Source organism: Giardia intestinalis, chromosome 2, assembly GCF_000002435.2.
Source record: "Giardia intestinalis strain WB C6 chromosome 2, whole genome shotgun sequence".
Taxonomy (NCBI): Eukaryota; Fornicata; order Diplomonadida; family Hexamitidae; genus Giardia; species Giardia duodenalis.
This window is the reverse complement of record NC_051857.1, coordinates 1,426,463-1,444,199: the sequence shown is the minus strand read 5'-3', so window position 1 is coordinate 1,444,199 and position 17,737 is coordinate 1,426,463. Positions and strand designations below refer to the sequence as shown.

The window sequence follows — 17,737 nt, the reverse complement described above, 5'->3', positions numbered from 1 at the left end:
GTTAAAACTATAGTGGCATATAATAATATGCACATTTAAATTTCCGTTCAGAGTTATTGCCCAGAGCGACTGCACCGTGTGCTTGTGGGGACTGCAAATACTGTTCGGCCTGCTTGAATGGATGTGATGGATAAGTGGATTGACAAGCAGAAAGCTTGCATTGATGCAGAGCGAGTAGAAGAGGTCCAGCGTTGTCCGGCTCCCGCAGGAATTAGCTATGATTTTTATAAGGGGTCTCAGGCTTTCGCTACCTCTCTCCAAGCAGCGCCTACCGCCCCATTGAGACTTCTTCAAAAGGCGGGATATGCCGTCAAGGGATTGACAGTTCTTCAATCCCAGGTGATGGCGAGTAGTAGAACTCCAGTGGCCCAGCTGGGTCGCCATAACTCACCCCTGGGACCAGATGCTAGCGGGTTCCACCCGCGAGATATTGTGGCTGTTCTGGATGGGCGTTTGAGACTTATTTGCCAGGGCATCGTTGTTTCCTTCACTGATAAAGCTGTGGGAATCAGCCTTGAAGACAAAATAGATATCGCAGATCTGGAGGCAGCTGAGCCCTTGGTCGTTTTTAGAGCCGGAAGCGATCTAACCTTCAAGTACTTGCATGCCAACATAGAGCACTTTAAGGCATCCAGAGCGCCCTGGGACAAAGGAGTAGAGATGTCTTCAGAGATGAGACATGTGCGCAGGAAGATCACAGAAATTCTGTTGGGAGAGAGGGAATTGGAGCCTCTTTCGCCTAAGCAGTGGGGCCATGAGCTGTGTATTCCCGACTCTTTGTTGTTGAATTGCAAGCAGAAGGAAGCGGTGCGGTGTATGGCTGCATCCTCTTTTCTCTCCGTAATTTGGGGGCCGGCCGGAACCGGCAAGACAACAACTCTTTCGGCAGGTGTTGCGCTCTGTTTACTTAACAATCCGCAAATACGAATCTTGGTGTGCGCCCCATCTAACACGGCCACCGACAATCTCCTATTGGGTATTTGCGCTGCTCTCCGCAAGCTGGGGAGCAAGACAGATTTGGTTCTCCGTCTGGGATCCCCGGCGCGCGCTACAACGGAAGCTGTCTATCCATTTCTATTTGATAGCAAACTACTCACTGATTATGCGTCAGAATTACACAGTGCAAAGATTGATTTCCAAAAGGCTGAGCAAGCATATAAGCGAGTTCGCGCTAAAACTAAGACAACAGGAGATAAGAAGGCCCTGTATGAGGCACGCTCTGAGTTTTACGCTGCAAGAAATAATATGCTTTCTGGCCAACGCGATTGTGGGAAGCAGGTTCTCGCTACTGCTCGCTTAGTCGCCTGCACACTCAATGGGACATCCACCTCTCTATGTCTTCGTGCTGCAGAAAGCTCAGGTGGATTTGACTTTGTGCTTGTAGATGAGGCAAGCCAGGCCTTGGATGTCTCTCTTTTGGGAGCGATACTCCTCACAAAGGGAAAGCTTGTCCTGGCTGGTGACCCCAATCAGCTACCACCCACAGTCATCTCAGACAGAGCCATGCACTCCAAAACGTTTTCGCTGCCCTTTTTAAACAGGATAACCAGCAATCTAGTTCAGAGGGCAGAGGAGATTGTCTCCGAGGAAGCAAAGATAAGCCCTCTTGTCATGCTCGAGCAGCAGTATCGATTTTGTCATCAAATATGTCGTTTTCCTAGTGAAGAGTTCTATCTGGGACGCTTGGTACCAGCTGAATCCGTTAGAAACATTTCACTAGCAGACTTTCTAGGTGAAGATTGGTTCAATTGTGTTGATGACGATGCGCTCCCAAAGAATCCAACGGAATTGTTCGTAGATACCTGCAGCATGAACCTCTTGGAAACTCGCGAAGAGGACGGCCAAACCCTGCTTCCCCAACTCAGTATTTTAAACCACGGCGAGGCAGACATTGTGGTCAGATTGGTAGACTATTTCGTTTCCCTTCTTTCCAGCTCGCCCAAGGTGGGCACTCCCCAGACGGTCATAGGATGCATCAGTCCATACACAGCCCAAGTGAGCCTGCTTGCAGGACGCATGGAGGCGCATGTGACAAAAGGCCTAGAGGTAAGCACTGTCGATGGCTTTCAGGGCAGGGAAAAAGAAATAATAATCATTAGCTTTGTTCGTTCCAATGATGAGGGTGACGTTGGGTTTTTAAGCGATATCCGCAGGCTGAACGTTTCGATTACGCGTGCGAAGCGTCTTGTGGTAATCATAGGCAACTCCATCACTTTAGAGAAAGATCCGACCCTCAAGGCCTACTGCAATCACCTAATGAATAACGGAGTGATACTTTTCCCAGAAGATCTAGACTCTTGGGCAGCAGAAGGTGTCGAGTAAACTGAGTGGTGTCCTTACAGATAGTTGAGAGAGGCGAAGGAGTAAGAGCTACAAAGGAACAACACTGATACCCTTTTATTTAAAAGGGGATTTTTTAATCTAGAAAGATTAGAAAGCTGGTTGCTACCGATGTCCATTATCACCCATCAAGTCCGCTCTGTGGCAGCAACAGAGACGCCTTATGACGACTTCTTCCGTGCAGAGCATCTACGTACTTCCACACAAAGCCTCCACAGCATCTTTGTTACCACTCAAGCTTTTTTGGAGGGTGACTCAGGCATTGTTGCCTTCAAGACACACACGGGGGGTATCATGACTATTACACCGTCTGGGTACTCCCTTTTAGAAGCATCATACAAGGATAACACCTATTGCCTGGGAGCAATAGACACAGGAATATTTGAGAAAAAGATACGGTTTGCTACTCTTGCAGTAAACCCCTTGGAGCATCTGGGGGATAACATAGCCCTGCTCAGCACAACCAACGAGTTACTAGTGTATAGACTGGAAAACAAGCAATTTATCAAGAAAGGTATGCTTTCTCTGACTGGATATTTGATGGGCGTCAGGTCCGACGCAGGACAGAGCTGTTCTGAGAATCAGACGACCCGGAGTGAAGTGGCTGACGCTACCAATCCGGTGGCTGCTGTGAGCGGCAAAGGGCCAGACACATGCGGGACTTCCGACACACACGATATTCTTGATACGCTCGTCGCATCCTACCAAAGCAACATTTCGTCAAAGTTTCCTGCGGCCAAGTCCAAGGAGGATATTGCCGAGCATCTATGTTCTTGTGCAATTGGAAGGGAGTTTTTGGCATTTTCCATCGATAAGTTCTTTTATTTAGTACGGATCTTAGACACCTCTTCGTGCGGCATGCCTGCAATCGTATTGAAGCGTGGTTTTTCGTCTGAAATTAACTCTCTATACATATTATCCGATGGGCCGAAGGACGTAACGCTTGTCGTCAGTTCTGGATCTATCTGCTCCATTGTCAAAGTCACTGGACTTGACACTGGCTCACCCAAGTCGGACACACGAACATTTTCACTTTCACAACCGGTGTCTCGCGACTCGTTGGCCTACGTTACGGCGGTGGCGGTGTCACCGTTTGTAGCAGACTACTGGTTGCTGGGCACAAATCAGGGTCAGCTCCTTGTTATGTCACTAAAGTCAGAACAGCCCATCTTTTCTACCTTACTCTCCTCCCTCCCTATCACCTCCCTCTCCTTCAGCTCGCTCCAGCCGGATGTCTTTTCTGTCTCATCCAGACATAAGATCATGATCTGTCAATATGTATTTTCCCTAGTCATTATGGCACAGTTTACAGCCCCGCAATTTGTCTCAATCATTGCAGGGGGTATTCATTGCATAGCCCCCGCACAGCCCCTCAGTCTCTGGTACGGTCTCGATAACAACAAGCTTATCTTTGAATCCCTAGGGGTGAACTACCCCAAGTGGACAAGGAAGGTTATCACGTCATTCCTCCGGGGAGCGTCCAGTATGCAGGTGATATACGATAAGGTACTCTGCGCTTGTCGCCAGTATAGTGCTGAGTTTGTTGAGAATTACGTATCATTCTCGTCTCTATTGTATGCTCGTGACTTCAAGCAGTGCTATAGCTTTATTTTTTCCTTGGTGAACGCAATAGATGAATCCGGGATGCCGCTGGCCACAGAACTTATGCAGTACTTTTTTGGACTTCTGCGACCTATTCAGCAATATTTTCAGGTTTCCCAGACGACATCTGTTCTCAAGCCAGTGCCTTTGACGCCGTCGCTTAATAAGGTGCTGGCAGGCTTCAGTCTCTCCATCCCTTCATCTTTGGATAAGAAATACTGCCTTATGCCTAGCTTAACAGAAGCCATGCAGTACTCTGCTTATGAAATACGCTTCAGACTCGATGACACCTGCAACCGCATGAAGCTATCGGAGGGCCAGATCAAAGACAAGCTTTTAAAGGAGTTACATATACTTTTAGATAAGTCAGTCGAAGCGTGCCTGAAGGTAAAGGATGATCCCATCGTCTCACTTGTCTTATTGAGATATATCTTTGACGTTGCTGTTCTAATAGACAGAAAGAGACACGACGTGACGGTCTATAGATATTTTTCTGAGCTATTGGATGTGCTGCGGATAAATTCCAATGCGGTGGCAACGTTTTTGAAGCCGATTTATCCCAGTACCCTTTCTCTCCGCGGAACCATAAGGCTAGATGAATTCTTCATGGCTGTAGTTGCACCAATCAAACACATTATAAATAATTTTGGCGATAGCAAGGATGTTAAACAAAACGATCTAACCTGGTCTGAGCATGCCATCTGGGCGCTTTACACCAGCGTACTCCATCCATCCACTCGCGCTGTGGCAGATTATGAATATAGAGACAATGTGTCTGCTGCTGAGTATCCGACACTCACAGTACTTCTGTCGCAGGGTCGGCCTGCAGTTGGTACAGATGGAGGGCCGTCGCAAGATATGGTATCCTCCGTTACCGATCTTTGCAGAAGACAAGATAGGCTTTTTGGCGCCATAGCCGAGTCGAACAAGGTCCCGATGACCCCAGGGACTTTCGCAGAGTTACTAGATGGCAGGCTAGGCAACCAGCTGATGGGCTCCCAGTTCGTTCTTCTAGAATCTCTCTATGGCTATATCTATTCACACACAACAAGGGAAAATTTACGAAAACTCGAAGAGCTGTGTTCATCACTGATAGCCATATTTAACGATGAAATCATTGGCACGCGTAGTCATAGACAAGTTGACTCGATCGCCTGGGCTGGATCTGGTATCCACAGTGTAACAATGGGTGTGACAGTTGATAAACCTATAGAAGTGACAGGAAGCCCTCACAAGGACAAGATATACAAGCATTTTGGCTTGACGGAGGTTACTACTCCTATCAAGAAATATGAAAGCATCTTTGTACCGTTTCCAATCCTTGGCGCCATCTACGGAGTCATCATGACAGTTTTTTGGCCCCGGACTCTCCATGATTTAAGCAGGAAAATAAATAATGTGGGAGCAGACCTTCTTAGCGAGTTTCTGTCAGAACTGTGTGAAATCCTGACAAATGTGTATGTTATGGCGAACATCTCCCCGAATGAGTTCATAGAGCGTTATGTTCCTAACGAGGTCTGTAACATGTTCAGGTATAATATACAAGGCACGCGTGTGAGAGGGATATTGGAGAGATTTATAAAGTTATATGTCTCTAGCATCCAAAAGACCTCGGATCCAGCCAAGGTAGCCATTTATCAGCAAGACATGGCCACGTGCAAGACGTTAATGAGCTTCTTTGCAAGCGTACGACTCACGGAATTCGAATCGGCAATTGATAAGCTACGGAGAGAAATAAGCAACGCTTTGACGTAGCAGGCGGGATGGATCACCTACCAGTAATTACTGGTCTTTGATCTTTAACCCCTATCTGCATTACTGAATTAAATCAGCAAAGGGGGCGAATCGCTGTATTTCTTCGTCGCTCAAGGCCCTCTTCATTAGAATCCTAGACCATACCTCCAAGGAGTTTGTCTTTATTGTCGATAATTTTGCTGATAGCCGTGTGTTTTCAGCCAGTAGATTCTGCAATTCCGATCGTGACTTCTTGCAGGATGGACAGGGGCCGAGTCTTTTTAGGGCTCTTAGATGCTTCTCTTTGTCCCGCCGTAGAGACATGTTGTCAGTGAATAGAGTGTCATTGTCCAGGTTCAGTTCACGGATCTGCTCTTGGTATGCTTCACACATATGCTTTAGATCCTCATACTCTCGTTCTACCAGACGAAGATCCTCCAGCTCAATGGTAAGTGTTGTGATAAGATCGGCCTGCTGCAGAGTTGTGTCTGCGGTTGCATCTACACGTGCATCCACGTCCCCATCTACCCCTAACATCTGAATACATTGGGATTGATGCTGAGATTGTGGTAATAGACTGTTCTGAGGGAGGATGGGCTGAGCCAAAGTAGCCTGTACACTGAGGCTCTCTGTGAAGTTGTCTGTGAGAGCAGCATCAATCCGTTTATATACCTCTTCCAACCTATTAATTTTTGCCACAGCCAAGCACTCCGATGCATAGCACATCTCGTAGGGTAGGAGAATCTCTAACGCTGGCATGCAGCAATGGCGCGCAGCACGTATAATTGCTGGTTCTGCCTTGTCTGAGCGCATCCTTGACTCATAGGGCGCTAGAACGGCCACAATGTCAATGTGCTGCAACTCCGCTGCAATCATAAGGGCAGTTACTCCTTTAGGCGTTGTCTGACGGCCTTCAAACCTAGCGAGGAAATCACAGATGGATCTGTGCCCTAAGGATGCAGCCAACATTAAGGCTGTCCGACCTCTTTCATTGACTTTGCCTACAAACTGTATACATGTCTCCTTAATGTGTTCAAGGTCTCCTGCTTCTGCTGCACAAAACCAGCCCGTGATATCCATGGAATTTTAATAAATTCCCACATCGAGACTTTGAGCTAGTTCGGGAAATGTCTTTGTTCTGGTACTGAAGCGAAGAGGAATCCCAGCAGGTTGTGCATGCTTCCACAACAGAAGGTTGACACGAGAAAAGTAGGCTAGGGTACCTAGATTTTTAACCAAAAAATGCCCGATCTTGCAGACGCGCTCATCCACATCGAGGAAATATCAAGTATATTGAAGACGGGATTGTCTCGGAGCGCTCTTGCTTGCATACTTTCTCTTTGTGAAGGGGGTGCAAATCCTGAAGCTCTTGCTGCTGCGATCAGAGAAGTCATGCTCTTACGAGACCAAAGTGGCAACTCTGTGGATACAGCAGAATAGTGACCATGCCAAAGCTTGTTCTCGTTCACTTGGGGGCATTTGTTACTGATAGTCTCTTATCACGCTTCTTCCTGACAAGAGCAGCCACATCGAGGTCATCGTCCTCGATTTCGTTAGCTCCGGACACAGTGGAATCATCATGTAAACTGGCATTTCTCCCTGTTGGATGCCCCTCAGACCCACCCACTCGTCCCAGCTGACCCGTGGAAACACCGAAGGAAGGGCCAGCCTTCTGGGATAGTAACATAGAAAGAGTACTGGGAGCTCTGCCCGCATCTGGTTGGAGGGGCTGGGGCGGAGCCTGTGGTAGACTAGAAAGAAAGCTCTGACGGCCAACAGGGTATGGCCCAGGCGGCACAGTAGAAAACCCGGACCTAGGCTCAAGCATCCTAAAGCTCGCGCTGTCTGTGTCAGTCTCATCTGTACGTTCGTCTGTAGTGTCACCGGCTCCAAGACCCAGAAGAGCCATTGCTTCATCCTTGTCACTCATGGCCTTAGCAACCAGATTACGGAGACGCTTAATTTCAATGTCGCGCTTGACCACCTCTTGCTCCAGCATGACGATTTCAGCGTGGGACGGAGCGCCCTTCTCCGATTCTAAGTAACCTGAGGCAAGCTGCGCTTCTAAAACATCGATGTTCTCTTGGAGAAGCTCCTTCTCACGCGCAAATCTATTGGCCATATCTGCCTTTTGCTTCTTCAATTGCTTAACCATAGTCTGCATGTCTTCGATGTCGGCAGTGACTCGCTCCAGCTCAAGCACGTTGCCTTCTACATTTAGTTCGTCTAGGGTCTTGAGTCTACTCTTAAGGGTATCGTTCTCTGCTTTATAGTGACCCAGCTCTGCGCGCAGTTCTGAGATGGCCACATTTCGATCATTGCGCTCCACCTCCAACAATTCGGTCAACTCCTTGTTCTGATCACTTATAGTGTCTAGCTGTTTGCGCAGGTCTCCGAGTGCGCGCATTTTCTCTTTCAATGTAGCAGATAACGACTGGCGCTCTTCTGTGACTCTATCTAGTGAAGCCTGAAGGATGTCTATGTCATCAGACTGCTTTTCCGATAGCTTCGTTTGCGTGGAGAGTGCCTTCTTGAGGGATGCTATCTCATCTTCTTGCTGCTTTGTGCGTGTCTTCAGCGTTGTCAGCTCCTCCTTGAGAGAGATGTTTTCTCGTCGTAAATTGGCCGTGATTTGTGCCACGCTCTCCGACCCAGATACGGGCTTCTTGTTATCTCTGGCCAGTCGAGCGTCTTGCAGATTGACGCCCGTCAGAGCCTCTGTGATTGTCTCTGGCTCATTAGCTGCTCGATTGAGTGCTATGAGGTTTGAACGAAGCTTATTGATGCCTCTGTTAAGCTCTTCTGCGTGTTTTTTGTACTGTTCAGGGTTAGAACTCTTACGAAGGACACCAGATGGTGAACTGGTACGCATGGACAGTTCAGTACCATCAGAGGGGAGCAAGACATTAGCTCCCTTGTCACCTATGTTAGAGACAGCCAAGAGAGAGTTGTAAGACCCCTTATTAATAGAGGCAGCAGATTGCAACTTAGCGATGGACGGGGACGTTTGAGGAGGGATTACTAGGGCACCTCCACCTGAATGGCCAGTTGCTGGTGGGGCAAGAAAGTTTGGTACTGGGGCCGCGGCGGATATGTGAACCTGTCTGTACGGTTTCGTAGGCTCCGGTCCTCCTGTGTTGAGATCCTCCGGAGAAAGATCCTTTAAATCATCGTTGTCTGTGGTCAAAAGTCCCTCCTTTTCGTGCTCTGCTATGAACTTTCGGATGTCTTTTAACTTCTTGTTGCACTCCATATACTTGTAGTTTAACGTGCATAATTCATCTGTATTCATGCTATTTCCACCTAGAGCCTGCGTCACGGCCCGCTGGACAGCCTGAAACTTCGTCTCAATGAGCGCAATCTCGGTCTCGAACGAATCCATGGGAATTGTCGGGTCTTCAGCAACTGCTTGGGTGATATTTGCAGACAGTGTGGTAAGGGAGTCGACGTGATCCTGCAGTGAGCTCATAATGTGATCATACGTAGCCATGGGGGTTAACAAACAAAATTCTGTTTTTCTTTCCGTTTTTCTGCTCTTAGGCAAAAAGAACCTCATGGAGATAGAGTCTCTAGTAGCCCTAGCGCACAGCTGCGCGACGGAGGCGCTACAGTCTTACAAGAATATGATCTGCTCTGCAACCGCGGGGTCTCAGAATGAACAGCAGGCGGCTGTGGTACTCAAACAAGAGGCTTCCCTCACGTTTTCCATGGAAGGGGTCATCAAGAATTTGAAGGTTCTTCAGTCCATACACGGCATACTGCGGATACTCAACGCTGTTGCAGATCAGGGTATCGATGATCACGATGGCGGTATGGAGCTAGAACCAGAAGAGGAGGTCCATGGCTAGGCAACCAAGGCTCTGAGCACTACCACCCAGTAGCCTACCAGATACTACGAAGCAAAATACACGCTGTGCTCCAGCCTATAGGCCGTCCAGTGAATCCTTTCCACTATAAAAATAAATGCTCCCCCACAAGCAGATAGAAGACGCCGGTCTGATTCATCTCTGCCCTTACATTTACGTCTTCGGGACCTTTGCCAAAAAGCGCTGGTACGAGAGGTCATTATTAAAGGTCCTCTGCGAGGAGTTTGTTGAGTACGATGAAGAGTACTACGCCAATGCAGCAGCCAGTGGCCAGATACTTGTGTTGCGTCGCGGAGCCATTCACTGCTTTGTTAAGGATGCACAGCCAGACGCAGCCCTTGCCCCCAGCCCCGAGCCACAGATCAAAAAGCGTCCTACATGGGGTCAACCATCATCTGCGTTTACGCCAAAAACGAGAAAGCAGGTTCTTTACGTAGAGGATTCCATCGCCAACTTTACGCTGCGGGATTCTGACCTTATTCTGCACGTTATGCACCGACACGAACCTCCTATACTGGCACAACCTGTACTACGAGATGAGGGAGACCACGTCTTCTGCGAAAAGCCTGCATCCATGCCGGTACACCCCTGCGGAAAGTACTGCTATCACAGTGTCAATGAGTTGGTTGCTAGCCCGGACACCAAATTGACAACCAAAAAGAGTTTACGTGCTTGCAATCGCATTGATAAGCTTGTCTCCGGGCTTATTGTCATGGCTGATTCATCTAAGGAGGCAGAGCAAAAGCGGAACGAGATAGTTGAACGAGGAAACGTTAAGGTGTACCTAGCCAATTGTCGCATGGTGTCGACTGACATTTCTCCAAGAAGGGTGTGTCTGATTTGGGGGCCTATGGGTCTCAGGTTCAAGGGCAATTACACTTCTCGTTGTATACACTTCAACACTCACACCGAGCTTTTCGGGGCGAATTTGGAGCGCCTTGACAAATACAATGAGTGCATCGAGCAGCTCACGGCTTGTTCTCATTCCTTTGGGAAGGGTGTAACGTTTATGCGCGACAAAGAAATGCTCTGGTTTCAGGACAGTGACACTTACTCACGGTTTGTGTCCTCAAAGAAGTGCACTGCGTTGCTCCAAGATCTGATTGCGGTTCAACTAGACCCTACGCAGTCAATGGCGGATATTGGAGAGCACCAAGCGGCAATTACAGTGATCGAATACGTGCACGTTGATTCATCGACACAAACGGCTTTGGCCATGTGTGTTCCCATAACAGGGCGTACACACCAGCTAAGGCTCCATCTGCAGGCAGCCGGAACCCCCATACACAACGACCCTTCTCACGGTGGCCTCCAGGCTAACCTCGCGGTTCGTTGCACACTTCCGTCACCTTCTGTGCTCCAGCAAATGCTCCGCTATGAGCCCCTGTCAATGAAAGCATACGCAAGCAAAGTCTTGGAGAGAATCAAGGCACAGAAAAGCCTCCAGTCGCTTGACCTGACCAAAATCGAGCCTGCCCTCAAAGAGATAGCCCGGGCCCTTGCATCTCAGAACACTAACCCTTGCAGGATTTGTAGTGCCTTAGAAGAGGCTGTAGAGCGGGACCTGCCCCCTAGCGCAGTGACATTCTATGACGAAGCCAAGGAGAGCTTCAACATCAAATACGATTACATCAAGACGTACATGTTTACCCACATCGACCTGCACTCCTACTACTATGAGTCCGGGGCTCAGAGTATCTGTACGGCCGTTCCCCCATTTGCAGAAGCACATGGAATGGACAGCGCTGCGCTGGCACCGTATCTCGAAAGCATAGTCGGCATCAAAAAGGGGCTGATGAAATAAATGACAAGCTCCGGAGTAAAAGACCCGGTCACTTTCCTCTGCTGTACACAGGCGTGTGGTTTTTCGGCTCAAGGACGGGACGCTGGCCGGTCATAGAGAGGGGCGTGCTGTGCTGTTGTGGAGTGCGCCCCTCAGCTGTCGGAGTGTTTGCAGCACCAGATCTGCTCTTGTACTTCTGTAGATCGCTGTGCATAGAGTCCATGCGCATCTGGGCCCACTCCAATTCCTGCTGTGCATCTGCTATCTTCAACTTACTGTCTGCAAGCTTTTGTTGCAGAGAAGCGTTGCTGGCCTCTAGAGACTTGCTGTAGGCAAGATCCGGCGACATAACTGTGCTTGGAGAGGCCGAAGCGCGGTCTCTGTGGGACGTGTAGCTCCCCGAAGCCATCAGCCCCCCAATACCGATAAGCCCGAGGTTAGCTCTGTGGCTCTGGAGGGCTAATTCGGCATCCTGTAGCTGGGCCTGGAGACGCTCAATCGTACCTTCGCGGTCTGCCAAGTGTGCGTTCAAGACAGCAACCTTGTCCTCCAGATTCTCTATCTTCACCACAGTGAACTTGTCTCCCAGGTTATGGATCTTTTCATAGCTGTTATTCATGTTCTCGGATTTCAGAAGCGCGATCTCAGCTTCCTTGTCAGAAAGCTGCTTCAATAGATCCTTTACCTCATCGTGGCTGTAGAAACGACTGATAGCAGCGCTCTTGTGAATACTCGCGGTCAGGCCTTTAGGCTTGGCAGTTCCTGTGCGATTGATGGTAACCAATTTGGATATTTCTCTGTCCCGTTGCTCGACGTCTGCATTAAGCTGGTCCACGCGCTTCATCTTTTCGTTGAGCAGACAGAGGAGGTCTTTGTACGTCGCTCCGTCGGTCGTTTGCTTGCGAAGTAGAGAAATTTCAGCGTCCTTGAGAGCTATCATGCGGCTCAGTTCGGTGACCTTGTCACCATATGATCTAACCTCCTCGGTTAACTTCTTAACAAGCAGGACATCGTTCCCCTTGGCATCGCGATTTATGATATCCGAATGGGGGCTCGTGCTGTTAAGCGTCTGTGTCTTGCTGATGGGCGTATTTGTACCAGACAACTTGGACCCAGTTCCCACTGTGTGCAAAAGAGACGGGTCTCCTCCGTTCTTCAGATATTCAATCTGCTCCTTCCTCTTTTTCAAGACGCGGCGCATCGTATCATTCTCCTCCCCAAGAGTTTTGACCAAGCTCTCATACTTTGCCAGCTCTGGGTGGATATTTGCTTGCTTCTCAAGCTCACTTCGCATACGTTTCATTTCCTTCATGAGCTGGGTATTCTCGCTGCGCACACCTTCAACGTGGTCTTGGAAATCGCGGGCCGTCGAGAGCTCGGAATGGACCTTAGCAAGCTCGTTCTCCTTGCGCCGAAGAGCAGCGTTGAGACGTTCGTTCTCTGCATTAATCGCCTTGCAGGTCGCAGCATGCCTCGATGCAGTGTTGAGTGCGCTTTCCTTCAACTCGGCAATCTCGCGGTTCTTGACCTTTACTATGGCCTTCATGCGTGATATATCTGTTTGCGTTCCTAGATTTCCAGCAGGTATCTCGCCCTCCACCTCCTCCACGAGGCCTTGGAGCTCGCGTGTACGAACCCTTAGCTTCTCGAGCGTCTTGGAGTTATCCTCAGAAAGAGCGTCATGACGCGCCTGGAGGTCAGCAAGCGCCATCTTAACGTCGTACATCTCCATGTCGTCTGCTTTTGAACGGCTCGCCCCATGGTCTTGCTGGCTGTGCCTGCTGATATCACGAAGGTTCGCTAGCTCACCGCGGAGCTCAGAAATAATTATGTCCTTAGAATTGTTCATAGTTGTAAGCTGCCTGACAACGTCCTGGAGGCTTGCCTCGGAGGCACCAGCCTCGTCTGGCCCGGCACTTAACTTGGTTGAATTGCCAGCCTGCGCAGGATAGCCGCGAAGATTAGAATCATTGGTAAGCTGAGAGACGGTCGTCTCATCTCCGCTGCGAGACCTTCCAGCCACGGAGGTGTGGGAAGAGACCTTCTGGGTCAGTCGGACGACGTCACTCTCGAGCTCCTTAATACGGTCACGAAGCTCGCCTATCTCTGCGTCCTTCTGTGCCACCACCATCTCGGTGATGTTATCGTCTGTCTTCTTCTTGGTAAGCTGCTCAATGAGGTCCTTGTTGGCGGCTCGAAGTCTCTCACACGATGTCTCCATATTCCTGTTGGTGTTTTCAAGGACAGCGATGCGCTTTGTTTTCTCGCTAATGTCACCATTGAGGCGCTCACGCTCGCGCTCGAAGAAATTCTTGGCGCGGATAGCCTCGGTCTTCATCTCGCGGGCCTGCTCCTGCATGTCAGCAATAACAAGGTTTGTCTTGTCGATGGACGACTGCGTAGCCCAGTGTCCCTGCGAAGCCGAACCAGAAACGAGCTCCGCCTTGTGCAGACTACGCTTCACCTCGACGAGTTCCTTATTCAGTTTCATGTTCTGGTTTTGAAGATCATCGATTATGGCCTGCTTCTCGCGGACTAGCTCCTGAAGCTGCGTCACACTTGCACTCTCCGGGAGCGCTCGGCGTGACTGAACAGGCATAGACTCCGTGATAGATCGGGTGGAGAGGACCGAACCATGGCAGCCCGCTTGGCTAAACGATCCTGCAGAATATGCATTCAATGGTTGAGAGGCGCTTTTCAGTGCCCGCGTAGGCGCAATGCCGAGGCCCTGAGTTCCGTTGTCCGCAATGACAGAGCTGGTTGGGGTGCGTAGTCGAGAAAGCACTGCTGAGTTAGTAAAGCCCTGACCACCGCCCTGAGAGGACCCCACATTCGTAAGAATTTCGTTGGGTGTCACGCTGTACTGCAACTCCGAATCGACGTATCCGTCAACGGGAGCCTCCATGCTCATAGCGTAAGTCTCACCATAGGCTGCGGAACTACCAGCAGCCACTTGCCTGCCTGCCGGCATCATGTCTTCCGGGGCAGGAGTCTCTATGCGAGCCACGCTCTGAACGAGAGTCGAGTTACTAAACGATGCCGTCTCAAGCTTTGGTGTCCTGCGGACAGAAGACTGCTTCGAGCCGGCACGGGAAGCTCTACCGCCCTTCTGAGGCTTAAGATCAGCAGCCGATTGAGACGGCTCCCCCATAAGAGAAGTAGAGCGCACCGTATCCCCGAAGCGTGAAACGGCATACTCAGGATCACCCATGTCCTGCAATCTTACACTACCGTTGGTCAGCCTGGACGCCGTCTGATCTGCATAGTTCGTGCTAGATTCAAAAGATCTATTGCTTAGCGGGTGCCCGTACACCGATGACGCCTCCTCTGGCCCTGGAGTCCCTATACGAGCCACGCTCTGGACAAGCGCAGAATTGCTGAAGGACGCGTTGTCAAGCTTTGGTGTTCTGCGAACAGAAGACTGTTTTGAACCAGCACGAGAAAATCTGCCACTTTTCTGCTTCTCGCTTCGTGACTGCATTGAATCTTCAGAAGGGACGACATCAGTGCTCTTAGGATCGATTGTCCCCTGATGATTAAGGCTCGTAATAGTAGTCGAAGGTGCTTGGTGGCTAGTGGGTCGTGCATCTGGATCAAAAGGGTCCGAGTTTGGATAGGTTGTAGCTCTATAATCCATCAACACCTGGTTGACCCTGACACTATCTGGGGTGAGGCTATAGCGGAGCGCCATGTCGAGGGTATCCAGGTCCACACGCGCGGCGCCGATAAGGGATGTCACGAAGGCAAGATCATTGTTCATCACAGCAATATCGAGTGCGGAATACCCCTCATCGTTTCGCTGATCGATGATGGAGTACGGAGCAAGCAACGGGACAACGTCGGCGTCCTGAACAGAAGCGGCGTAGATAAGAGCCGTGCAACCACGCCCAAGTATCATGCTCCCCTCAAGAGTAGCCAGACGTTCGACCTTATCCATCCGGCGGGCTAAGACAGCTATGGAAAGCGCGCTGTGACCCTCGTTGTTCATATTACCGGCCTCCTCGTAGATGAGAAGATCGAACACAGAGTTGTCTTCCAACTTGGAGACAAGCATGAGAGCCGTGTTACCGTCATTATCCTTGGAGCCTTTCCACTTCTTCTTCGCATTCCGGATAGACGCTGCGTTGCCCGCCAGGGCGCATTCAAACCAGTCTGCACTTGCCTTAACGGACATTTTTTAAAAGAATAAACCAATTTTTAGATTTGGCGGAATTTAGAACTGTGCATTGTTGGCGCTTATTCGATCCATGACAAGCCTAAGTGCTCAATTACTTGACGAAGGTTTTTTTCCAGCGCGTCTAGCCTTTGGGCGGCGTCCATGTCGCACCCCTGACCTTCTCGGATCTCCATGGACTCCATCGGTGTAGCAAGGGGAACACGCACAGTTTTACTTTGTTCGAGACACCACTGCGGTGACTGAGGATGACCTAGCGATTGTAAAGCCGCGGGCATGTGCCTACCAACATCGGTCTTTGCTACTGCAACTCCCCGTGACGGAGTTACTTTAAGGTTGAATGCACTATTAAGGGGACTGTTGAGGATCTTAGTACTAGCCTGGGTCTGGGATTGAGCTGCAGAGTTGCCCTGGGGAGGCGTGTGGCAGGAACCTAAAGCTGCCTCGTTCTTGACCATGACCAGGCAGCGACTGATCTGGCTATCTGGGGGCGGAGATGGGGACGGGCTCCTTGCATCACCTGCAAGAGTCGATAGTGTTAACGCGTTCTTGTTTGCGAGTGCAGAATCCCTCTCCTGTACGTCGGGTGAGTTCCCATAGACCCTTCCATAGATGTTGTAGCTACGTGAGAATTGCCTCTTTTGCTCGTCGGATGCGCTAGCATTCATGGAAGCAGTAAGGTGCTTCAGCTGATCCTGCACCAAGAGCATATGATTTCTTGTCGCTTTAATATTTGTATCTGTGGACGCCAAATCTGCTTTAAAGCTACGGGTAGAAGTAATGAGTGTATTTGTCGCTGCTGTAACATCACCCAGTTTGGTCTCCAGGTCAGCGATAGCAGTTTTGTTTTTCCGTCCTGCGGTTATCAAGAGATTCAGAGTCTTTATGATTTTCGCATTTTGTTCGCGCAATCCCCGAAACACATCCGTGAGCACTGCCCCGGGGGTTGCTATCGGCTCACATATGGAGTGCGACTGTGTGTACGAAAGCTTGCGATTGGTTAATATTGAGACAAAGTCCAAGTCTCCTACTACGTCATCTTCTGCCAGAAGTTCGAGGTCTTCTGGGTATAGAGTTGCTGGGGCATCCAGGCCGCTCAAGGCCCCGGTCAATGGTACTATTGGAATCTTCTGGGCGTTAATCTTCCTTGTTCCCATATCACTTGCTTTTCCGCTAGGTCGCTGAATGGGAGAAAGTGCACCCTTAGTACGCTGCCCCACTCCTTTGCTGCTCGGGGCACTACTGGGAGTAGGGTGTGGGGTGGATAGCTGGGATACCTCCGAGGCTCTATGCGTGCTATGCATGTGCGTTCAGATTTCTATGAAATGTTTTTTTGAGATATGCTAAATCCCTGACTATAGCGTCTATGTTTGCCCCGTGCTGCGTCACGATTTGTTGCCGGCGCTTTGTGTCGCCCATGATCTTTGCTATCTCTCCATTAATATACTCTATGTCCGCTTGCACAAGCTTAAATTGGTCATTGAGCTTCCCCATGGCTTCGACAAACTGAGCGCTAACCTCATCTGAGAGCCTCATCACTGCATGGAATGCGTCATTCTGGGTCTCACATTTCTCCAAATGGGACAAACGTTCTTGTTGATCTAAAATTCGTACTTCCTGCTCTGCAACGCGGCGCTCTAATTGAGCAACTTTCTTTGCAAGGATAGCACATTGCTGATTCTGGGCCTGCTGCTGTGTGGATCTGGGGTTTTCTAGATCTATAGATTTGTGTATGGACCTATCGGGGCCCTTCGTTCGCGAGGCAGGAGAACCCACATATGCAGAACGACTGACGCCAGGCGTTCGCAGAGACGTGGTGCATTGACTAACTATAAGGGATCCAGAGTTGTTGGGACTGGAAGCCTTGGCATTGAGTATGTGCGCAGAAGGTGGGAGCAGGACAGGAGAGTGCGAAGAGACCCTTGGGCTTCCTCGCGCGCACCCAGGACTCGTCTGAGGAGCTTGATGGGGGCGCATTGACGATTTTTAACCTCAGCTAGATTGCCTTTTTTTGAACTCTATCCTCTATCTTCAATTTTTTGATGTTATAAATGGAGCCAGCTGGGGAAAATCAGCCTGTCGTCTATATCTGTGCTACATGCGGTTGCGAGACGAACCCGCACATGGACGGAACAATACATTGCAACACAAACCCTAATCACAAGGTTTTGTACAAGAAGCGAGCGTCGCGGCCCCTCGTCTACAAAGCAATCTAGCATGCCTACCGTAATCACACGC

At 49.7% G+C, this 17,737-nt stretch overlaps 11 protein-coding genes across 11 annotated transcripts; 6 read left to right on the top strand and 5 right to left on the bottom strand.

Annotated features, from left to right (window-relative positions):
* Positions 1-117: 117 nt before the first annotated feature.
* GL50803_0024376 (DNA helicase HCS1) lies at positions 118-2,322 on the top strand (the record flags this gene model as incomplete). Its single annotated transcript, XM_001705850.1, has 1 exon — positions 118-2,322. One exon carries the CDS (start codon positions 118-120, stop codon positions 2,320-2,322), a length of 2,205 nt encoding a protein of 734 aa, XP_001705902.1.
* Positions 2,323-2,451: 129 nt separating this feature from the next.
* On the top strand, positions 2,452-5,697 carry GL50803_0014972 (uncharacterized protein; the record flags this gene model as incomplete). The annotated part of the gene is made up of 1 exon (XM_038045802.1): positions 2,452-5,697. The coding sequence occupies one exon, from the start codon at positions 2,452-2,454 to the stop codon at positions 5,695-5,697; it is 3,246 nt and encodes a 1,081-aa protein (XP_037901762.1).
* A 60-nt stretch (positions 5,698-5,757) lies between these two features.
* On the bottom strand, positions 5,758-6,756 carry GL50803_009523 (Ankyrin repeat protein 1; the record flags this gene model as incomplete). Its single annotated transcript, XM_001705853.1, has 1 exon — positions 5,758-6,756. One exon carries the CDS (start codon positions 6,754-6,756, stop codon positions 5,758-5,760), a length of 999 nt encoding a protein of 332 aa, XP_001705905.1.
* Positions 6,757-6,918: 162 nt separating this feature from the next.
* On the top strand, positions 6,919-7,116 carry GL50803_009520 (Mitotic-spindle organizing gamma-tubulin ring associated protein; the record flags this gene model as incomplete). The annotated part of the gene is made up of 1 exon (XM_001705854.1): positions 6,919-7,116. One exon carries the CDS (start codon positions 6,919-6,921, stop codon positions 7,114-7,116), a length of 198 nt encoding a protein of 65 aa, XP_001705906.1.
* A 25-nt stretch (positions 7,117-7,141) lies between these two features.
* Positions 7,142-9,166, bottom strand: GL50803_0014971 (SMC family protein; the record flags this gene model as incomplete). Its single annotated transcript, XM_001705855.2, has 1 exon — positions 7,142-9,166. One exon carries the CDS (start codon positions 9,164-9,166, stop codon positions 7,142-7,144), a length of 2,025 nt encoding a protein of 674 aa, XP_001705907.2.
* Positions 9,167-9,230: 64 nt separating this feature from the next.
* Positions 9,231-9,524, top strand: GL50803_0014970 (uncharacterized protein; the record flags this gene model as incomplete). The annotated part of the gene is made up of 1 exon (XM_001705856.2): positions 9,231-9,524. The coding sequence occupies one exon, from the start codon at positions 9,231-9,233 to the stop codon at positions 9,522-9,524; it is 294 nt and encodes a 97-aa protein (XP_001705908.2).
* A 115-nt stretch (positions 9,525-9,639) lies between these two features.
* Positions 9,640-11,346, top strand: GL50803_0016328 (DRAP deaminase; the record flags this gene model as incomplete). Its single annotated transcript, XM_001705857.1, has 1 exon — positions 9,640-11,346. One exon carries the CDS (start codon positions 9,640-9,642, stop codon positions 11,344-11,346), a length of 1,707 nt encoding a protein of 568 aa, XP_001705909.1.
* A 28-nt stretch (positions 11,347-11,374) lies between these two features.
* On the bottom strand, positions 11,375-15,499 carry GL50803_009515 (Coiled-coil protein; the record flags this gene model as incomplete). The annotated part of the gene is made up of 1 exon (XM_001705859.1): positions 11,375-15,499. One exon carries the CDS (start codon positions 15,497-15,499, stop codon positions 11,375-11,377), a length of 4,125 nt encoding a protein of 1,374 aa, XP_001705911.1.
* A 62-nt stretch (positions 15,500-15,561) lies between these two features.
* Positions 15,562-16,803, bottom strand: GL50803_0096779 (uncharacterized protein; the record flags this gene model as incomplete). The annotated part of the gene is made up of 1 exon (XM_001705861.1): positions 15,562-16,803. The coding sequence occupies one exon, from the start codon at positions 16,801-16,803 to the stop codon at positions 15,562-15,564; it is 1,242 nt and encodes a 413-aa protein (XP_001705913.1).
* GL50803_009511 (uncharacterized protein) lies at positions 16,796-17,476 on the bottom strand (the record flags this gene model as incomplete). The annotated part of the gene is made up of 1 exon (XM_001705862.1): positions 16,796-17,476. The coding sequence occupies one exon, from the start codon at positions 17,474-17,476 to the stop codon at positions 16,796-16,798; it is 681 nt and encodes a 226-aa protein (XP_001705914.1).
* A 74-nt stretch (positions 17,477-17,550) lies between these two features.
* Positions 17,551-17,715, top strand: GL50803_009509 (RNA polymerase II subunit Rpb12; the record flags this gene model as incomplete). The annotated part of the gene is made up of 1 exon (XM_001705863.1): positions 17,551-17,715. The coding sequence occupies one exon, from the start codon at positions 17,551-17,553 to the stop codon at positions 17,713-17,715; it is 165 nt and encodes a 54-aa protein (XP_001705915.1).
* Positions 17,716-17,737: the final 22 nt, after the last annotated feature.